Source organism: Toxotes jaculatrix, chromosome 13, assembly GCF_017976425.1.
Source record: "Toxotes jaculatrix isolate fToxJac2 chromosome 13, fToxJac2.pri, whole genome shotgun sequence".
Lineage (NCBI taxonomy): Eukaryota > Metazoa > Chordata > Actinopteri > Toxotidae > Toxotes > Toxotes jaculatrix.
In genome coordinates, this window is record NC_054406.1 from 9790777 (window position 1) to 9814560 (window position 23784).

The 23784-nt window shown below is 42.3% G+C and overlaps 1 protein-coding gene across 1 annotated transcript in view; it reads right to left on the bottom strand.

Moving 5' to 3' along the window:
• pard6gb (par-6 family cell polarity regulator gamma b) overlaps positions 1 to 23784 on the bottom strand; it is a 30367-nt gene that overhangs the window by 4326 nt on the left and 2257 nt on the right. Inside the window, exon 2 of the mRNA XM_041054102.1 lies at positions 20509 to 20731. Coding sequence (XP_040910036.1) covers positions 20509 to 20731 — 223 coding nt within the window. The remainder of the gene's footprint in view (positions 1 to 20508; positions 20732 to 23784) is intronic.

A 23784-nucleotide genomic window follows, 5' to 3' on the forward strand; every position in this document is an offset into this window, starting at 1 on the left:
ACTCACATTCAGAAAACCCTGAAGTCATTTCATGTTTGAAGAAAGCGGAAATACAACACAAACAACCTTAAAGTGCACTAGAGCGCTACAAACAGTGAATTAAATTGGCAACTGTCTTGGTAATTGATTGGTTGTTGAAGTCCTGTGTCAATCAAACATTCACTTCCTCCAAATGTGAAAATTCATTGCTTTTCTTTGACTTTAATTGTGGTAAACTGAATATCTTTGGGTTTTGGACTGGTGTTTGGACAAAACAAGCAACCTGAAGATATCACATTTGGCTCTGGGAAACTGTGATTACTTCAAAGAAGCTAAGTAAGAATGAACTATCAGGTGTCAAAGCTTTCCAGACCTTACTCAGGCCTGCCAAGTTTGGGGGAGACACACACACACACACTCAAACATACAGGGATTGTGGCGCAGAGCTAGACTAAGTGAGATTGTTCCAGCCGATCACACAAAGGTTATCGTAACAGCTCCTGACAACCCTAATCCCTGCTACACTGAAGCATGATGGGTAAGCCAATGTGAACCCGTTGATCAAAGCCTGTTGGGGCACTGCCAGGCATCTGCAGGCTCAACAGTGCCTCAGAACCAAAGCCTATTAGAAAAGCTTGGTGTTTCAATTAGCTGTTACTCAATATTTCCACAACGTTATTTACTATCTAGTGTAATTTACTGATCAGAGTAAAATGACAGTTTAGGTGATACACAATCTAGGAACACTTACTGTGCATGCACACACCAGCTGTTTGCATTTACCCTAAACCTCAGTTTGTTCTAAACTTCAGGTCAGGGAATTCCACTAAAAATCCAGCTAATAACGAGGCTAAATGCTGACAGAGACGGAAAATCATTCATTCACTTAAATAACATTAAACATCCGCGGTAAAGAGTATCAGCGAGGATAATATGAGAGCTCTGAAACAGCTTGGTGGATAATGAAAGGAGGTCAGAAATTGTCTGTGGGATAATGTGGGACACTGCCATGTTTTCCAGCCTTGTGTATCTAAATTCTGTCCTGCGATACTGGCATAAAGTAATCATGGAAAGGTTGTTTTATTTAGGAAAACTCAAGCTGGGCTGAAGCCGAAACCCAACGATACCAGAAAACATCACCTAACGTAGCTCCAATCCTTAACACACAGAGGGTCAGGGGGAAAGAGGTCAGAGGTGAAAAGACAGCTTCTGGGTGACTTCTACATTCTACTCTCTGTTGGTGTGTGGCTATGTGTGTGTGCATGACATTTGAGGAATGTGGGGGTACATGTAGTTGGAGATATCTCCCAACAGGTTGAAGACCTGCATACAGGCACAGGCTGCTGTGAACCAAACCAACTGGCTAATTTAAGCCAGGATTCTGTTTAAGTAATGTGATCCATCATCGTCACATTTCTAATCTTCTTTACAGCCATACTAAGTGCTAACTTTACAATCATATTCAAATGAATGAGGAAAAATAATATGCAGAGGTTTTGTGTGACACTGGTGCATTTTGGGAGGAGGAAACTGGTTTCTGTGTTATCCTGGGTTGCTGCTGAAAAGCACCATGCTGTTTTTCAGCTTACGAAGCAAAGGAAAAAGTGGGAAAACAGTCTTTGTTCCACTGAATCCCACCTCCAGTTTACCAAAGCTGTGAAAAGAAGGCCCTTTAAAGTCCTACTGGTTTCCACCATTTCCCATAAAAAGACAGGAATCTAAAGAGTTTTATGATCAGCCATTAGGGCCTCTGCACACTTGTTCCTGGCAGGTCCTCTTACATTCACTACTGACTCGACACCACTTTAAACACACACTCAAAGGACGATGGAAATGAACCAAAACAAAAACACACTTCCATTTTGACACAGCGTTTCAAATCCTTTTTTATGCTTTTATTTTAGGTGTACTCCAATGTGTGTAGTACACAAATAGCACCAGAATATTTATCAACAGGGAAGCTGTGTTTACACCACTATGTGAGCATTGACGTGAAAAGGTAGACTGTTACAGACAAACACAAACATTAGCTCCTTGCTTTACATAAGCGAATAGGCCACACCACAGCCACAACATGGTAAGTGGCACCATAATCACAACACACGCATTCAGACTAATGATGTCTGAAGAGGTGTTTGGGGCCTGCTACATGTGTGATATTTCACACAGGGCTTTGTGAAAGCTGGCACACTATGTTAAGTATTTTTGGTACACCTACGTTAGCAGAGAGAACATCACAAGGAGAAACACAAATAGCTGCCGGAGATAAAGCAAGCATTAATTTTAAATTTTTCAGAATTTGTTAGTGTTGTGTCTGTAGCACTAGTGTGTGGCTGTGTGTCACTGCACACTAACATGTTAAATTATAGCGGTCTTTACAAAAAGCTCCAATCCTGAACTCTGAATTGGCTGAGTCACTGTCAAAGCGGCTGTAAAAAACTATATTAAAAAGATACATGCTGTACATAACATAACTTCATCAGTGAAAAGCCTCATTATTATGTGCATGTGAGACTTGGGGTACAGGCGACAACATCAACACCCTGGTAACAGCTTTACTAGCGGCCCCTCAGGGCTGTGACCCCCCTGGTAATGATATTTTTACCCAGTGATATGACCCAGACACTAGCAGCCCAGCTGAGGAACTTTACCAACATGCTATTCCTTTCAGACTGCTTCACACAAGCAGCAGCTACTGTGGTGACATCAGAACATGCAAAGAACTCTACCTTACAGCTGTTCGGTGAGATATACCAAGCATGTATAAAATGTATCTCGAGCATAAATAAGCCTATCATCACTGTCCAGTGAAAACTATGCACCTAATAATTTGCGATTTTTAATTGCCTGCTAGCCTCTTAGCTTAGCATAGTTACTGTATAGACATGAAAATGCTATCAATCTTCTTGTCTTGATGGCTGTTTTTCTTAGTGCATGAACAGCTGACATTTTGGAGGTGGGCAGTTTTCACAGGAGAGTGAGTCAGTTTATTCCTGTATGCTCATACTACAGCCTGCAACCTCTGGCCTGTTGCTATGTCTACAGCATATCCAGCAACAGTCCATCTATGCAAGTGACATTCCTGCACCCCAACAACCCCCCTGCCCCCATCATGGTCTATGGCCAAGCGTGACAAAGTGCTTAGTGACAGGAGAGGCCATAATCACTGGAGAGAGGGAGAGACTAGGAACACAGAGAGAGTAGTGAATAGTGCTAGACCCTGCTGCCTTTTGCATTAGGTCACTGGATGCTGTGGCAGTGGGCTTCATTCCTGGGCCCCCACAGACAGACACACACACACGCACATACAGCTGGAAGCTCCTCACTTTCAAAACCACCAGGAATATGGCATAAAGTAGAACGGGATGAAACAGCACATGACAGAGCAGAGTCACGCAGGACAAAACGAGGCATCCCACTACAATGCTGTACAGTAGGCGTAGGTGTTCACTGAAACATTTCCCCCTTTCCCTGCATTTGCATTTTTGGTCCTGTTTGCATTAGAAAAGACATAATTTAATGAGATGCAGAGCTCTTTGTGTTGCTTTCCCCTCATAGCGTGGGGTCAGAAAAAGCTGGTTTTCATGACTCTCCAGTGGTTTCATACAACAAATCCAAATACAGAAGAATGAGCTGAACAGCACATTTCTACATCTCTTTCCCATGTAATAGAACTGCAGTGAATACTAAAAGAAAGAGGCATTTCTGTTCTAATGCAGATCCGTTAAGTTGCCAGGTCAAGTTTTCACCTCAGTCAAAATAAAATGCATGTGGAGCCCTTTCCAATGGGACGTAAACATATAAATGTATTGAATGAACCAAAACAATCAGTATTCTTGGACGTCTCCTCTCTTCCCCAATGGAGACGGCTGGGAAGTCTATCTGTGTGTTTAGGGACTGACTGCTGCCAAGACATTCAGCTAACACTAACATGGAAAAAGAATCCAGACAGAATAAAGAAGAACTTTTTTTTTTAAACATGCAAACATATTTCACATTCTTGCAGGGGTGGTTGAGGCAGGGCCCGGGTGGAAATTTGGAGAAGCTCGATAAATGTACGTGGTTATAATCGACAGCTGCCCTGAAGGTCTGGGCAGGAACATACTGGAAGTTACAGGCAGTGATGAAAAGTAACTAAGTACATTTACTCACTTGAGCACAATTTAGAGGTATTTGTACCTTACTTGATTACTTCGCTTTTATGCTACTCTATACTTCTAGGTCACCAGATTTTAAAAGGGAAACATTGTACATGTTAGTATTTTAAATTGTGGTATTACTACTTGTACTAATAAATAAAAAACTGTGAACCTGCTCGTGGAATGAGCAGGTTCACAGTGTGTGTGTGTGTATATATATATAAAAGGAAAGAATAGAAAAAGGAAAGAGACCTTGCGATTAAAAACAACTGAAGAAGAGTCAGGTGAAACTTTCTGCAAGAGAATCAGACAAAACGCTAGTGTACATATACAGTATGTGCGTATCACTTTGCACACACTCCCTCCATTCCTTCACTCCTTGTGCTCGTTTCACTGGTAGTTACTGCGGCACACAGGGGCCGGGCTGCACATCTGGGACAAGTTAAATGGAGCTGCCTTGTCTGCTCCGTTCTGGCTTGGTTTGTGGGATGGGGTGGGGTGGGGAGAGAGTCACAGGTTTAAGATTCACTCCAGGTATCTCCCACCCCCCATAACAGACACATATAAACACACATTCATGCACGCACACATAAATACACACACACACACACACACACACTCGACCCCACACAGCACCAGAATCCTTTTTTTCCACACACATGCAGATGTCGGGCCAAATCACAGGGGTAACAAAGGTTAAGACCAAGAGAAGTATTTAAAGAAGAAGGGAGTAAGAGAGAGCATGTGCGTACATGGGGAGATTAACCTGTGTTTGTGTGTGTGTGTGTGTGTGTGGTGGGGGTGGGGGTGGCTGACATATAACAGAGGAGAGGAGGGTGAAACATCAAAGAGGGAGGAAGAGGAGAGCGATGGAGTAGACAGGTCTTGCATTCCTCAAAAGGAACAATCTACACTCCATCAACTGCCCCCCCCCCCCCCCCCCCCCTTCACTTAAAGAAAAAAAAGAGCTGGTGGGGGTTCATGAACCTCCCTCCTCCCCCTTCTACTACTGCTTCTAGTTTTAATCCAGCTGCCTCCCTGCTGGTCATATGCATGTTTCAAACCAAGAAAACACATGCTGTTGATTTAAGTTCCGCAAAGTCTCCACTGCCATCTGGCTCACAGGTACCCGGGCTCCCTTCACTGCTTACTACCCATGCAAAGACATAAATAAATGTCGCTGTGGAATACAAAGTTAATGGAAATCTTGGACTCTTTACCTGTCCAAGGAAAATATATACTGGATATACTAAGCCATAAACAGGGGACAGAATTTTTATTTCAAAGAGAATAATGAGGACTGAGACTCCAGTGTGAACATTAAAACACACTCAAGTCCTGCAACCCAATGACAAATAATACCTTTTACAGGCATTCTGGCTAAGAAAGGATAAGGGGAAATAGATTCTGGCAGCGTTGTGGTGACACAAGTCACAGCAGCAGACTTGGACGAGCGTCCCTGCCACCTGTTTGGCCTTCTGTTTGTGTGAGAGTCCACGTGAGTGATTAAGTGGGTGTGTGTGTGAGAGAGAGAAGGAAAGACTTAAGCATAACAGGCAGAATGACTCTACACGTCCCTAAAACTGTGAGGAAACATGAGATATTGTTTCCTACAGTTAGTCTTTCTCTCAATATTCCTCTTCTTTTATACACAGCCAATACTCTACTGCAAAAAAGGCATTCAGATAAGAACATAACACGATAACAATCGCTGTATAAACTCTCAATTCTTTTCCAACACTCACAAACCTGAACACAAGCTTAGCAGCCTTCAGCCTCCTCGACCATCAAATAATATTTAATGAGCCCCAGGCTGAAGAGATTTGCCCTCAATTGGATTTGCTTCGCATTGTTTAATGAAGAGAATAATAGTTTATAAGTCCTGTGTGAATATTATTCATTTGGGCTCACTTCAGGAGTGAAAGAGAGAGAACATGGTTCATTTACAATAGCTTGTTGAGATAGTTTTAGAGTTATTATTATTTTTTTAACGTAAGAAAATTAATAAACCCATCCAACATTGTAGTTGTGTTGAAATTATTCATGTTATTTAAATAGCTGCAAACAGGTTAGGGGAATAGGGCAAACTGGCAGAGAGAGCTAAAAATAATAAAACCCACATGTAAAGACGATGCAGTGGTTTCTGTGGGATGGGTGGGTGAACTGAAATGCTGCTATATAAACAAAATGAACTGAACTAAACCACTGAAACTTGCAATAATATATCTTGACCTGTGTATTTGGCTGTCTAACATGAGAACAGTCTCAACTATATTTGGAAGCCAAATGAGTATTCTCGGATCCATTCCGGCCACCTCAGGTGGATGCAGACCCGAGCCCTGTGGCAGTAAAAGAGGACCCCACCCGATTAGGCCAGCTATAACCTCCACCTTTGTCCTCCTAAGCCTTTTGGGTGCTGATCTGAACTAGAGTCACTTTCTAACCTTTAATCGGCTGCAGATGACAGACAACAGGCAGACTAGGAGGATTATGGTCTCACTGGGTCTTTCTCACACACACATTCAGCAAACAGACCGAGAACCCACTGATACAGACTTGAAAATGGAAGAAAAATTTCCTTCTGTAAACAGGTGAAAAGAGTGCTGCCTGTGAACCAATTTCAATTTCATGTGTAGTAAACTGCCGCTTTAAGGGGGAGCAGAGAGACTGAGAAAGGCAAACAGTGCCTGTCTTCACAGAAGATGTCTTGCTGAGAAGGTCTTACATCAGCTCACAGGAAAAGTGAGCCTTTGTTATGAAGCTGCCTCTGGAGACATTCAGCTCATTCACACCATGGGCAAGAAAAATAAGCCATTACGTTACAACTCGACTTATAAGTGGCCAGAGAAAATGTTGTTTCTGAAGTCAAATGAGATCATTTTTTATCCTTATTCAAGCAGACAAATACACAGTCACACATAAACACACACACACACCTTGCCTATTGTGAAGCTCAGGCAGTCAAATGTACATTGTTTTGCAACAAATCAGCATGGTGAATATGGGCTACTTATCCAGTTTAACACTATCATTCTTAATTCTTTGAAGGGACTTCAGAGTGAGATATGCACTGGTATATACTGGACCCTGCCATTAGCAGGAGCTCCCAGTCACCAACAAGGGTCAATGAAAAGCCCCTTTCCGGCCTCCAGGTGAGGGCCCCCCATTCCCTGGGTGTGATTGGGCAAATCCTTTGCAAGCTTGGACAGGTCTCAGTCCCATCCTCCCCTGCACCTGAAAACACCAACACCCTCTCTTACACAACTACACAGCATAACAGAACACTTCCTGTGTGTGGTGACACATATCCTTGGTTCTTCCTGCTCCAGCTTTGCTCCACTGACTCCATTTGTGGTTTACTTCATCTAGTCTGTGCAGACATGTCACTACTCTCTTTCTCTCTCTCTCTCTCTCCTCTCTCTCTATCTCACACACACACAAACACACAATGTCAAAACTGTTTGTGGGAGAATTTCCACATGAGCTGTCAGTGTCCATTGTTTCAGCGAGTCTCTGGGACACAATTCATATCAGCACAAGAGTCAGGGCTCATTCCTCCCCTCCTCCATTCTTTTCCTTCCTCTCCCATCCTGAACTGCTGAGTTGGCCTGATTCAACCACCAACTCGGGGGAGGGATGGGTGGGTGGGAGAAGGGGCAGCGTCTTCTCACGGTGTGTCTGTCTATTCCTGCCAGACATTTGTGAGTCCAGTTCAGGAGCTCATAAGACAGAGTGTTTAAAAAAATAGGAGGGCTTTGGGTAAAACTTAATTTCTGAAAGTTTATTAAGGCTTGATGTTAAATGGGCTCAGTAAACCAGACAAGTTCACCTTTATGTGACTACGGCTGAAAGGTATGCAGCAGGGGGGTGACTTACTCACTTTGAGCCCTCCTCACTCCTCTCCTGGAGAACATTAACTGTAAAAAGACACCCTCTTACATACTGTACATCAAAGAACTATCTTGCCCAATTTCTGTTGGCATGAACACAGTGAGTTGATCCTGAATCGCTGATGCATTAATCAGAAGTATTCGACAAAACCCAGCTGAGGAGCAAAGTGAAGATGTGAATCATTCAGCTGATCACTAAAGGTAGACTGACTCTATAGTAAAGCAAAGCAAAACAGTAAAACACCCAGTGGCCAAATGAGAACTCCAGAAACTCTTCCAAGGGCAATCAATTACACCATGGACAAACCACACGCAAGGCGGGTGCTTTAGATCCTCTTTGTGATTTACTTTGATGTTAAATTAAGTTTGCCGCGGCTACTGTCAGGCTCATTGCCAGCTCTGGTGATTTGTGATAGCCAATCATGGAAACTTCTGCCTCTATTCTAGCCAATAGAAGCACTCCAGTCCATGTTATGGCTGAAGAATGGCCAGACTCGTGAAGGGCATGACAGCTTGTCTCATTGTTTTAGCCTCATGACCTATATATGGATGTAATTGTTCCTTTAATTCCTCAAGCGAGTGCACACACACACTGTTGCTGCACTAATCCACACAAATCAAGTGCGCCATAACGTGTTTCACGACCATAATTTGGTGATAAAAACAGCAATGCCTAAAATTTAAGTCATTTTCAAAACCTGCTGTCATCAAAAAAATGTACTTAAAAAAAAAGGAGAAAAAAAGGAAAGAAAAAGAAACAACAAAATGGCCTCAGATTTCGTCAGTGTGGCTTGGCCACAAGGGGATACCAAAAGAGTAAACAACCCTAAAGAAACAGTCAACTCCCTCCCAGCAGACCGAATCAGGCTATTTAAAGGAAAAACACTCCAGCATCAACTAAATGGGTTTTGACACATTAACATGCATTTTCAATGCATCAGGCACGATTATCTGTTCATCATGAACATGGAAAAATTGCATTGTACATGTGCACATCAGTCTGTGACAAAGTATCCCCAATTTAGGGATCCTGAGGTTCCACTGACCGAAACCCCCGAAACACACACACGATATAAAACCTGGACCCATGGTGCTCATATATACAGACCGAAGGACACGGTCAAGAGTTCATGCAGTACACTTGAACACAGCCTATAACAGACAGGTTTGCTTTCATGCTCATACACAGGCTTTCATGCTAAGTGGATTTGGTTCTGGATGGTTCTTGCCTCAGGGACAGTGAATTTCTGACCGGGGTCATCAATTGAGGAAAATAAATGACTTCACGTGCTATGAGGTCAAGCACATCTGATTGGTTTCAGGGGACAAGGAGTGTGTGTGTGTGTGTGTGTTTGCAATGTACAGTATTTATAGCATATGAGCCTGCCATGTGCACCAGCAGAAGTATGCACAACAGACTGCATTCATTTTAAAGCAAAGTGGGAAGTTAAGAGCCTTACTTTAATTACAAAATTAGGTGGGCTGATATGTTTATTAACTAAATCCTAGGCAAGCTACCAGCAGTCAGTATGAGCTTGTTTTTGTAGCCAAGACACAGCTAACCTAAAGGGAGCTGGGTGGCTCTGAAGCCATCTTTGCCAGCGGTGAGTGTGTTTGCTGCGGATGAGCTGTCGAAAAGCGAAGTCCCTCCTTTGTAATTATGGACTCCCAAAATAACCCTCTGCAGAGGCAATACTAGGTTGATGTTGTGCTAGCTAGCTCTTATGGCTCAGCTTGCTTATACCAGAAAGCAACATGCAGTCTCTGAGGCCAGAAAAAGAGGAAGATATAGAGCTGTTGTTTAGAAGATAACAACTCAAATGAGCTGTTTGGAAATGATCCAAAGTTTTTTAAATTTGTAACTTCCACTGAAAAAAACAGAGTGAAACAGATCTTAAGTTCTATCCCCTGCAGAGATGGGGAGTGTGTGGACAACAAACCAAAATAAAAGTCAGACAAGGCGGGAAAAAAAAACATAAATATGTGCATAGATGTGTGCATCAGTGTCACTCTTTTTCAAGCTTTGTTGAAGTGAGATAAACTAAGCTTCCTTCCTTGCATTTATAACATTAGCAAATGTGAATTGGTGTGAGGTTTCAGATGCACAGGCAGAGCATGCCTGGCCTTGTCCTTCAGCAGAGCTGTAATTAAACAGGAACTGCAGTGAGCAGCCTCACAGTGAGCCGTCTCTGCACAAACCAGCGACTCCTCCCTCAAAAACCCACTAACACCCACCCAGCGTCCATATTCCCCGCTCTCTCTAACCCCAAATCTTCACCCTCTTCCCTCACTTTGCTCATGGCTCCGTTCTAAACTCGGCCTGGGAATTTTCCACTGCATTCTCTTATTCAGTATTGTCTCAGGCTTGGCTGAAGGAAAAACCATCCCTTCACTGTTATTTATCATAAACCTGTGATCTTTAATGCATTACAACAGGTATCTTCTGACTAAATGCTGTAATGCTTAGCAAAAAGACTGGAAACAGCTAACCTGACTCTGTAGTAACTGGTATGGTAACTAAATCCACCTACCAGGACGTCTACGGCTCTCATTCATTTAATGTGTACAAAAACCAAAGCAAGCAAGCTTTTTATGCTAAGCTAACTTGTCGCTGGCTTTAGATATTAAATGGACAAATATGAGAGCGACATCAATCTCATCAGCAAGAAAGTGAATGAGAATAATTCCCAAAATGCTGAACTAGTCCTTTAAATTTGATTTGTTTTTAACTAAGAATTTTAAGAATAAGACTTTTCTGTTGTACACGAGAATTAGAAAATATGCTACTATACACATACCGCTGTTTTTTAATGTTCATTTTCTTTAGGAATCAAATGTAAAATGCTCCAGAAGGTAAAAGTAAAATTCTGTTGTACAGATAATCTTCATCTACATTTCTGTCTTATGAAGTTAAATCAAGAGTCCAAAGCATGCCCTGCCCTTTATTCTTATGACAGCATACAAACAAACACATAAACAAAGACCAAAACCCCCACATAGCTGGACATTCTAGGTCACACATGCCACAGGATTTCGTTCCACTTTCAAGCCATAAACCAAGGGAAAGAAATAAGGCACTGATGTATTTCAAGCTTGTTTTCTGTCTTTGAAGGTTCATGCTGCTGAGGAGTGGCTGTAGTGGTGGTGGTGGCTTAGGAAGTTGTTTGTTTGTCCCTGAAGGACCGGCTATATTCATTACATCCAGCGTACAAATTTCCAGAGCATGCGTCTCAGGGTCTATTTAGATGCAGGATGAGGTCAATTTCAACTCAGCCACTGAGTTTTTGAGAATCGAAGCAGTCAAAACAGAAAGTCTGTCAAGGTGTTGAGGCATTTCTGAATTGAGAGCAGCTGTGTATATAGTTCATTTTAGCTCATGAAGAACTGCAAATCAGCTACATCCTTCAGGAAATTTGCATGTCAAACACTGGAAAAAATATTTCAGCAGTTTTTTTTAAAAATGATTCCTTTTCTACTAACCCAAAACATTTTTTGACAATTTGTGAACATCCAAAACCAAGAAGGGGACACTGTTGGCTTAGGGCTTTGTAAATGCAAAAATAAATCTATGCGATGGTCATCAAAAGTGAGACACAGTTTGAAGGAGTGGTCTGACAACAGACACTTCTGTCCCACAATGTCTGGAAACTTCATTGTGGGGGAGCGGGGGCTCAGTTCAAAGCGGGGTCGTAAACCAAAATGAAAGCAGGGACTTAGGAAACACAAACACCAATATAGTTTTGCCAAACACAACAGCCCTCAGAAGTTTAATTAAAACACAGGACCTCCCCCCTACCAGGCCTCAAGAACAGAGAGAAGGACTGAATATGTGTGTCAGCTGTGATTTGTAACACATATGAATATGTGGTAGTCTGAAAGCAATCATGTGTGCATTCTCTGAAGGATATGCTTTGTTAAAGTTAAAGCAAATGACTGCTGTGGTGCACTTACCATAAAATGACTCACATGACTTCACAAACACACGTAAGTACAAAGTGGATATAATGGAATAGAGTGTGTGTGTGTGTGTGTGTGTGTGTGTGTTTACATGCTCGTATCTGGCTGCATATTTAGTATGGGTGTGGATTTGTGTTTGTGCGCACTCATGCACATGTTTGTCCCTTTTTGTGCCAACTGACATGATTTACAGCATCATCCAAGCTGGTCTGCAGTGTCTTCACAGTCAGAGGCACAAAGAGAGGCAAGCTCCCTGTCGGACATAGCTGTTGCTGCTCTGTCCTGCTCCTGGCATCTTCATCACGCTTTAACTATGGCCTGCATTGTCTGAAGACACGCAGAGAAAAGGCCACACACAGGTTTTATTGAGAAGCCCACACACGCTACCTAAAAAAGTTTTATGGCACAGAAACTTTTCCCAGTAGAGACAAGGACAAATTTCCTACACTGACTAGGCCTTTAACACCTCACTTGCCAGAGATGAGGCATTTTCAGTGGTGGTGCAGTTTCCCATGCTCCAGCTCTCTGAATGTAACCCAGATGTGTCACCACAGTATCTGTCTAAAGCTTACAAAAAGCTCTAATAAAAGGCTTTTTGTCTCATAATGTACATGACATTTGCTTGTGGCACCTCCGTTTGCTCGGGCTTCCCCTCTTCACCAGAAAATTCCTGATTTCTGTTGGCTCAGACTACGACAAGAGGATAAGAGCCAGACCACTGGATGGAGGTGGACTGAACCTGCCCACTCCTCCCTCCCTCCCTCTACCCGTCTGTCTTTCTTACTGTCAGGCTGACTCCCCACTGTCTGCCGTGGTTTTCTCCCCCTTGCCCTTGACAACTGAGTCATGCCTGAGCTCTAATGTGAAAAGAATGAGGATCAGTCTAAGCAGCTACCTAAAACAGCATTCTTGAATACAGACCAATATGATCAGATGGACCGGTTGCGAGCCTTTGTTGAGGTCTATCCGACAGAAATTGCACACTTCAGACACTGCTCTCGGGAAAAGGGAAAGAACAGAAGGGTGGAGATGTAACAAAGAAAACAAAAGCACAAGAGAGAGAAAAAGAAAAAAAAAAACAGAGTTGGGTTTTAAAAGACAGCTGCCCTTTCCTTCAAGGAGCAGTAGGCAGCGTGTAGGCCTGTTGCATCACAGCGATCCCTTTCACTGAACCACCTCCTTCGTAGCACAGCCTGAGGCCGCACTCTTGTACCACGCACAAAGGTAGTGAAAGCCTCGGAATAACAGACCGCACTCAAACTCACTCTTAATAACTCTGATGTAAAAGAGTCACAAAAACACACTAAGGCAAGGCAATAAGGCAGCACCTTTCCATGACCAAAATAGATCTGCTGGTATGAGGAAAGGGATGCTTTCTGCCCATCATGGTATTTGATTGTGCGACTGGAATGCAAGTTATGCATTCACCAAGCAGCATAAAAAAAGCAAGAGATCAAAGAAGGCAAAATAGAAAAAGCGCTACACTGGCATGAATAAATTCAGAATTATCTATACCAATCAAGAGATCTACTTTAATCCACTGTCCGAGGACTAAATCAGCTTTGTCAGATCTGGTTGGGGATAAAGAGCCAATGCTAATTACTGCAGTGGTTCTTTCTCTTGTCCACATGGATCAAATGCTGTGGGGGTCACAGCTTTCACCTACAGCTTCAGTGACTGAGCACTGGCATGTTGACACATCTGCTGCACAGTCCCCTCCAGTGAACAGGGCATGTGGACAAGAGCACACACACACACACACACACACACACACACACACACACACACACACACACACACACACACACACACACACACACACACACACACACACACACACACACACACACACACACACACACACACACACACACACAATCTTCACGTGTTCTCAGAAGCCCTGTGGCCATGGTGTGAGAGTGGCCAGATGTGCTGATGGGATCCCTGCAGCTGGCCAATATAACATCACACAGACTGAGAGGAACATAGCAGAGATTGTGGATGTAAAATGTACAATGGCTGCTTTATGAATGTACACAGAAATATTTGTACATTAAGTCTTTGTAACTGTGACATAGCTCAAAATATTACTGAAAATAAGGAGAAAAGTAAAGATATTAAGAAATCTAATGTTCCAAAGTTATTATGGATTAAAAAAAAAAGTTCAACAGTAAAATATAACTTCCAGCATCAAGAGCATGGACAAACATGAGAACTGAAGAAATGAGATGTCTGCTAGCAATCTTATTCTTTTATGAGAGGAAATAAGACTTTATGAAAATTTAAGTAAATAGAGTCCAGAAAAACCAGAAAACCAGACAAAAAGAAAAAAAAAAAAAAAAACCCAAACACAAGCCCATCAAACTTCCTCTCCATTTCAACATTTGGACTGTAATTGTTTCAGGCATTAGACCATGGCAGCAGAGTTTCTGTTTCACATACTTTCATGGCATACCGTTTCTTCATTCTGCCCCATTTTTATCTCTTTTACAAGGGTCTGACTATTTCTAATTTTAACAATAATCAACAGACGGAATCATTAACAACTAAATTCCAGGCAAAAGTGAACAAACATTTCCAACTGTGTTGAGTGTGACCGATTGTTGACCAGAGACTGCTCCTAGCCAGAGTGACTCCGTAGTTGAAAAGGTCAGGTCATGTCAGGTCTGGGTAAGGTCAAGCCTTTGCCCATCAGCCATATCCCCTAACATCTCAATACACAGCTGATAGCCCAAAATATACTGAGGAGTCAACTACACCCTCTTCTAAAAAAGGTCATTTTTCATAAGGCTGATTTGCCTGTGATGAATTTCAAACCACTTCTTCTGGAGTGTGAGAAAATAATCATTTTAATCTTATGCATGTGTTCTTCTTAAAAATGAAAAGTCCAGACACCTTCCTAAGGTGATGATTAAACCATTAATGAACCTTTCAATTAAGCACTTTCAACATGCTACATTAATTTTCCCTTTCCTGTGCTTCCTTAATAGTTTTGAGTGTAAATGACACCTCTCTATTCACAGCCTGCCAAGCTTTGTTCTGTGCGCAACACATTTATGACTGAACTGATGCAAAAAGAAAAAGCAGGAGAGCCAAGTGTGGAAAGTCAGTAAAGTGCAGACAGTCAGGGCAGCCACAGAAATATAATAACGCTCGCCTTTCTTTGATCTCCAAGCAACAGTGCAGTCCAAGTTGTTGAGAAACAGCACTGGTCTGGATTTCTGCACTTTTTAGCTTTAACTGGCGTAGCTGCTGTTATATTCATTTTTATTTAAGCCGCGGTGCCACATCTCTCTTTAGTTTGGCTGCTGTTGATATCTGGTCCTCTGGTTTTTACAGGTGCAGAGAGCAGTTGGGTTGCCGGAGCTGTAAACCCCCTGCACTCAGCATGCTAGATATGAAGGCACACAGATTCGACCTTGGCCAACTTCGTCTGCTCTATTTATTTAAACTTTTAGCCCTTTGCCAAACAGGGGTCTCTTCTTTTTGTTGAAAGTTTAGTCTGTGTGCAGGCCACTGGCACTGTCTACAAAAACAACTCCATCCCCCCAAAAACTGAGCAGCAAAAACAGGCCAGTGTTTTGCTTGGATGAAGAAGGTTTTTGTCGACCATTAGTGTAATTACTGGTAAAATTGAAATTAAATTTAACACACATAGCCTTATTTGAACCCTAATTGTCCTCAACTGTGCACAGACTATAATCAAGATTACTATAGTCATTGCGTTAGTGTTGGAAAGCAGTAGATACGCACCGAGGCCTGCTAGGTTGTGTCAAAGTTTGCCAGCTCCAAAAGCCTTTAACACGTTAACAGCTTTTGTTCATGGGTTGTATTCTACTCCAAAAACTTTTTCACGGGAGTAGATAAGATATATTCCGTCGAGTGTTTTCACTATTAACAGGGATCATTTAAGTTTTTCTATTTTTTGTTTTCATAAGGAGAAATGTGGAAATGCATGAGCCCAGTGGCTGGTTTCCTGTCCAAGTTATCTTTGCCTAAAATAAATACGTAGGCAACGTTCCCTCTGCTGCTTATCTACATCCTAATTTGAATCATTTTGCACAAGACCCAGAATACGAATGAACAGTTAGTACTCGCAGTAGTTTCCCTAGATAAACATACCATAAACCTTAGACATAATGTCAGATGACCAAGATAAGTATATTGAACATGTCTCTGAGAAGACTCTGACTACAACTCAGAACGGACACAAACTCAAAGACTGAAATGTCCTTGCCACACCAATATAATATCTATCATCAGCTGACCACACATGACTAAACTACTGCAATCACACACCCACACATTCAACCAGACAAGACAAGGAGTCCACCTCCGCACACAGAGCTGGTTCACTTGCTCCTCTTTCACCACAAATCTTTTGATGCGCCCCATTTCTTCCCGTCACTTGCTCACCCCTCCCCCCACCTGAGTGTGTGAGCATGAGAAATGTTGAAGTGTCCCAGTGGGAAACTTCCCTGTGTGAAGTGACAACCCCCCCCCCCCCACCTTCTCTACAAACTGATATGCTTCACCACAGGTTTTGACGTAATAATACAGTAGAGCTTCCAAATGTGATGCAACGTTAAAGGGGATTTAATCTGTTGTTAAGCAGGGACTTTGACGATGTGCAAAAGTCACACAAATTACGGTCCATTTAATAAATTTTACCACAACCCCTCCTCTTTTTTTTTCCTCCTGGAGCTTTGCCCTAAACCGAGAGGGTGTAGATGTTTGAAACAGGTGCAAGGGTTAAGGAGGAGTAATGAGACAAAATATTACTTTTGACACAGTTTTCATGCCACATTAAACTTCCCCTGTACAATAAAAAAGAATAAGTATAGACAGGTACTGACAGGAACGGTCCACACAAAGATGTCTGCTGCACGCGTCACTGCAGTCACTCAGTAACCAACATCATTATTTACACACTTTGTAAGTGTTCAAACATTCTGTTTTTTCTCCAGTTAATTTCTTTGTGTTAATCATTACGTTACAAACAGAGTGCCCATGGTTTAGGTTATCATGTAAATGATTTTAAGACAGAAAGGCTCCTTTGTACTGCGGGTACAACCAGATAAATAACATTTTCTGTTCTTGAACACACAATTCATCAATTTGCATTATAATGGAGTGAAATACATACAGCTAAGCACACCAAATAGTTTTGCACTGCCAACAGTGGTACTTTCTATGTAGCTGCAAAACTTTAGAGGAAATCTCTCTGACATGAAGCAAGAATAACAAAAACCGAGAGAAAAACAAAGTACTGCTTTGTGTGCACTTTGGTTAATTATCTAGTTCAGGCAACCTTCAAGTCTGTGGAAGTTTGTCAGTAATGTTGAATATTTAATGACAACAAAGTACTTCTTGTCAAGCAGAAAAATTAGCCCTGATGTTTCACAATATGCCTATGTGCAGACACAACCAGGAAAAACGAAGAAGCGAGGAGCAACGTAGATTACGTACAAATACAAATAAGAGTGGAATCTCCAATAGGAGACAGAGGCATTGTTGCAGTAAGACTGAGACTGCAACAATGCCTCTGTCTGTTTTGGAGTAACCCTGCCCTTACATGTTTTAGTGGATTTCCTGGTTCAAAATACAAAACAACACAGGTGTTATGCTTTAAGTACCCCTTGCTCTGACTGAGGACGAGTCTGACGAGTACTGCTAGGAACAAACCACAAAGTGTGAACCTCTGTTCTGTAGATGAAGGTCATTAAACTAGCTGAAATCTTTGCCACAGGGAGTAACATCGGTTACCAACAACAGGATTATCGTTGTCTCACCACACAACTGCTGCACGTGCTCAAATGATCTTACCAACAATGGCAATCTAAGCCCTGAAGGGGGGTGTCAGGTAGATAAAAGAGCCACACACACGTAATGTAACACATATTGTTACTATGGGCAAAAGTACTCACTCACACACACACACAGACAGACACACAAGGCTAATCACAGAACCTTTTTGCCCATAGCAAAATGCTACTCTGTGTGCGCACCTTTGATGCACTTCAGTTTTTTTCTTTCAATGCTTTTACTCTCTTCCTCTCCCGACTTTCTTCCAGTCTTATTCAACATTGGAGACCCCTCCTCTCCTAGTCCTCCTTTTAAAAAGCATTATTGTACAATGTATCCATGAACTTGGGAGTTTTGAACTTTTTGTTCTATGTGGCAGCCTACACTGAGACTTAAACATTGCAACAACTTCTTTGTCCATGTGGAATCTTTTAATTTTCTTGCCTTTAAATGGAGAAAGAAAGCAAGACATAAAAACTTTGTTGGCTGAGCTGTCAAGGGGGCAGTCCAATTAAATGTGTTTTTTTTTTTTTGTGCACTCATATCCATATGAAAGGCCAGTCCAGTTTAAGTTACACAGAATGTCCCTGCTACGACTGAGGGGTGAGTCACAGTGTCTTTATATATGTGTGCGTGTGTGTGTGTGTGTGTGTGTGTGTGTGTGTGTGTGAAGCCTTGTCTTTCATCTCGGGTGGTCTGCTGACCGAGACGGTGACACCAAGAGCTCGCTCACTGATGACCTGTGCTAACAGGCTGGTACAGACTGATACAGTCATTATCACACAGACGAACACTTTCCCGTGCATGTACCACACTGGGTGTGGGGAGAGCTCTTCTGAGACATGAGGTACTCATACTCATACACACACACACACTTCTTTGTCCAGCAGCCAACAATAGACTGCAGTGAAGCTTAAGATGCTCACACTGCTGCAGCATCAGTCACAACAGTGAACATTCCCCTAAACCACATCACCGTGTCAGTGTTGTGTACACCACAACAGCACTAAATAAGCTCCTTCTTAACCAAAGCTGTCCTTCAACAAGGATCACTCTGGTATTTTATGTGTTTTCATCTGTATACTGAAGCATGGCAGGATGTGAGAAAGGAATACACAGGGAATTTGGCAAAGGTCATAAGAAGCATGTGCTTGTTATTCACCCAATCTCATCAAACACAGACACAATTTGGACATCAATGATGTCCAGCAGGACAGGACAGAGGTGAATAAAGAGATGGGTGACATCTAGTTACAAACATTACAAGCTCAGGGTTTCCCATAGTGCTTTATGGCAGAGGTATTCCTTCTCGCATGAAACAACGCCCAACTTTGGTGATTGTTTAGGTAAAGATAACAAGAGGAGATGTGTCATGATCTTGGTGGCTCAGCCACATGCTAAACATTTTCCCAGGGGAAAAGCCAGCAAGCAGCACAAAGTAAATAAAAAGTGCTGATAGTTAAAAAAATAAAAATAAAAAAAGTTGCACTACCCTAAAAAGCAACATAATTAACAATCAAAACGTTCATTTTTACAGCAAACGTCTTTGGCAAATGTCTTATCAGTAACATACACAATGAGTTAATTCAGCTCCAGCCATATGAGCTCTCAAGACAACGCAATGCACAATGGAGAAGTCTGGTGGGGCCTCTTGAATATTCAAACCTTATTTCTTGCTAGAAATCTGCGACAAGATAATTCACCACACCGTGGCTAGCTTTTGTATCTAAACCACCGGGCGACAATTTAAACAATACCCCGGAGTGTACATGTTCATTACACAACCGAGCGAGGGACATTCCATTAAGGATTGAGGGAATGAATAGATGTGAATGATGATGGATTCATTTGTATGCTCGCTGGCTGGCTGGCAGGCAGTCAAGACCCACTCCAGAGTTGGGATCAATGAGAGAGCGATGGAATAAGAGAGAGAGAGAGAGAGAGAGAGAGAGAGAGAGAGAGAGAGAGAGAGAGAGAGAGAGAGAGACTAGGACTTGGTTACCATTCAGTGTACCGTTGTGTTGTCTTTGAACAAATACACACTCACATGCGCGCACACAAACACACAAACGGAGGGAGCTCAGTAAGGAGTCCCTCTTTTCATACAGATCTTTTGTCTCTCTGTAATGTCTGGTATGTCGGGATACAGGCTTTGCTCAATGACCTGATTTCTATGGGGCTGCCGAGGCACCGGCTTGAGTGTGTTTGCATGTGTATGTGCGTATATATGTGTGTGTGTGTGTGTTCATCTGCCTGCGAGCTCTTCCTCTAGATAAGACACAGGACTTAGCCAGGCAGACAGACACAGACTGAGACTGATTCAGCCAATAAGAGGACAGGAAACACTCACACAGACACACACAGAAAGCCCTGCATGAAGTAAACAAAAAGGCCTCGAGTTCCCATAGCGGGAAGACAGACATAATTGGATAAGGAAATATTCTGTGGGGAAACTTGAATCGAATCGAGTCAGCACCATAATTGCAGCCCAAGATGCAGTTAATGCAATAGATGACTGTTTTATAGGTTTACCAGTTGCAGGATATTTGAAAACCAGTGTCCATCCAATGCATTTAAACTAACAATCAGTTTTAAGGGACAATCTTTAGGATTCTGACAGTGGAGAAAAAGCCCAATTAGCACTTCTAGACTCAGTGAGATCAATTCCTGCTGTGTGATAAATATAAGAAAAACTGAAAGGAAGCCATGCTGTCTTAGAAACTTTTGAGGAAACCTGCCTTGTCTCTGTATGAAGATCCTGAGCAGTGGATGGGCTGTTGACACTGCCTTGCAGAAGTTGTCGTCGTTGTTGATGGGCAGCAGGTCTCCATGGACATCAGCGTAGCCAATCATCACCTCCATATTGGCGATGCGGTGGATGTGCAGAATAAGTTTGTAGAACTCCTCAAACTTGCCGGGCTTGACCCGGTCCACCGAGAACCGGCGGAACTCTGCCCCATACTGAGGAGAAAACAAGATCAAAAGACAGAGGACATTAAGGGGACAGTCAGCACGACAGCCAAACAGGAAGAGGAAACCGGGATGTCCGACCTCATGTGCTGATTTAAACCATCTGACCGGCACACATAAAACTAACAGGGTGGAAGTCCACTGAGCTCTGTCAGAGGCCATGACCTTATGTAAAATATGTCACAGGGGAAGTAGTTTCTAATCAACAAAGAAACCATTTTTAGTGCTGCCAAAGCAGTATCATTTTCGAGACATTTGCATTATCTTCACAGGCACACCTTATTTTTCTGAAAATATTTTCAGAAAAATACAGCAAAGACTATTGATAGCATAGCAAATGTTTATTCAACAACATGGCCTTTAATAAATCCATTTAAAAAGAGTGACTGGATATGAAAGACCTTAAAATATCTTTTTTGTTTAATTGGTACAAAACCCAAGCCACGCTTGGTGTTTTCCCTCTGCTTCCAGTCTTCATGCTAAGATAAATGGCTGCTGGCTGTATATGCCGCGTTCATGTTATATCATTTACACTTTAATTATAAGCAGGTGAGTGGGAAAAAAATGTTCATGGCAAGTTCGAGCTTGTAAGTCAGAGTCAGAGATATTGGGAACTTCTGACACCAACAACATTTTCTGCTTGATGAGAACAACTACACATATGTCAACAAACTGTGGGCAGAATGGCTGCAAATGCACCATCTCTGACAGTTACATTAAAATAATAAAAATAAGAAAGCATTTTGAACTCTAATACAATTCATTCAGCTCATTTTATAAGCGCTGTACACTGTTTGTATGTGGTTTCACTTGGTAACAAACTGCTAAGTATATGAAAAAGTAGCTAATTTAGGCTGTTTATCTGGTGTGACTAAAAGGTCAGAACTAGAGCTAACCACCTTCAAGTAATGTGTGAACACACCAAAGTGAGAATAAGGCGTGTTTTTCTTGTTCTTCCCACTCTGCTGATACTGTTGAATGCAGACACGAGAATGGTATCTTTTCTTTCACCTATCTCCAAGAAAGTGAAAAGGTATGTTTCCCAAAATGTCAAAACAGCAAGTGTGACTGTTGTTTAGGAAGTCATCCACCAGTGAAACAGATCACAAGATGAGATGCATCAGGATCTGGGTGGCTCTCCACCTCAGCTAAATAATTTCCTGGGGGGAAACCCGGCAGATTTGAGTTACACTGCACGTCAAGATCATATCACAGCAAAAACAAATTTCAGTTGCACATCACTTGTAGCTTTGACCACGAAAACAGCAGGAAAAAGGGGGAGGAGCTGGGGGGGGGGTCACTGCACAATAGAACAATATAGGTGGATGAGTAAGCTGCCTCAGTATATATAAATGACAGTGGCAGGCAGCTCTGTCTCCCACCCACCGTTTACGCACAAGAGCACAGACTTGAACAATTGTGCCACAGCTTTTTTTTTTCCGGCTAGGTCACTGAACCACCAATGAGAGCACGGCTGAGGGTCACGGTGGGGTCATCACGTGAGTCATAGACCAGAGTGGACGTGAGGAGGGGAGATACGACCGAGGCACAAAAGCACAGCTCAATAAACCACACAAACACACAACTGCTGTAGCGCCGGTGTCTGAATCACAGTGGTAATTTGTAGACTAAGGTGCTGCTTGTTACTGTAATCATCAGCTCACAGAGGAGAGAAGCTGACAGCAAAGGAGAAAAGTGGAGAGATGATCTGAGGGGGAAAAAGGGAGGGAGTGGAAAACTGCTGACAGAGTAGCAGAGGAGAGTAGCAGTGTACTAACTGGGAGGAGAGAAGAGAGGGGGATACATTAAACAGCTCTGTAATTAGAAGATGACATATGAATTTAAGAGGGGGCGTGTTAGGAGACGAGGGGGATGCCAGGCGGGTGTGTTGTAAGTGTAGGCAATGGAGGCATGTATGTTAATGCGTTCTGAAAGCGTGGCACCCAACTTGGATTCCGGGTTATAAAACTCAACCTACGTTTGAAGACGACACACCAAGCAGACAGACAGGTTTGTCAGTGTTCACCAGGTAAAATGCAGAGATAAATTTCCCCAGCTTGAGGGATCAATAAAGTAATAAACTTAAAGTTCTTTACATTTCAGAAAGTGAAACCTACGTGTGAATGAACTATGTTTAACTATGTAAGACTTTATATTCATGCTACACTTGACTTACCAAATAATAATTACACATCTGCATAAGGGTAAACTCAGTCACTGCTCTGAATCTGCCTGTTCTCTTGCCACTTTACACAGTGATCAGTCTGAACAATCCGTTTTCATAAGCAGAACTTGGCCCTTGGGTATGAGCAAGTCTGAACATGAGATGATTAATCATGGGCTTCAAAACTAAACCCAAACCTAAGAATACATCACTACAAACGTGACATCACCTGTCCTCCTGGCCTATCAGGGCAAAATGATGTCAACAGGTTGAAACACGTCTGGAGACTCTGACACAGCAGAGAAAATGGAAGATAACCGACTTCTGTATTTCAAAGCATTGGCTTTGTCCTTGCGTAATGCTCTGTATATCAGGGACAACATTACATACACGTTCTTGGGATTTTACATGAACAAATAAACAAATAAATAAATAAATATAAAACATGATCTGCAAACTTAACCACAAAGAAATCTAATAATGAAGTTTTCAAAAAACAAAAAGTATTTGAAAATCTGGTAAAATCTACATAAGGGAAAAGGGATCCCACCCAGCCCCCAACATCCCCATGTACTCTCTCCATCTCTGATAAGAGCCTCAGGTGAGTGAAACCAGCTCCTGGCTGAGGCTCCAGGACAGACAGCCAGACACCTCTGGTGTTAACCCTGATAAGCTTATCACTGGAACAGTTTCCCCTGAGAAAACCAAACACAAACCACTGAGAACCATGCACTTCACATACACCAGACTAACTTGCTGGGATCAGATCTGAACACTCACCTCAACTACTGATCAGCACTTTTTCTTCAGCAAGTTTTCTTCATAACTTAGTTTGACAAACTTTGGGCTTGACTGGCCTTGAAAGACTGATTTTGAGAGC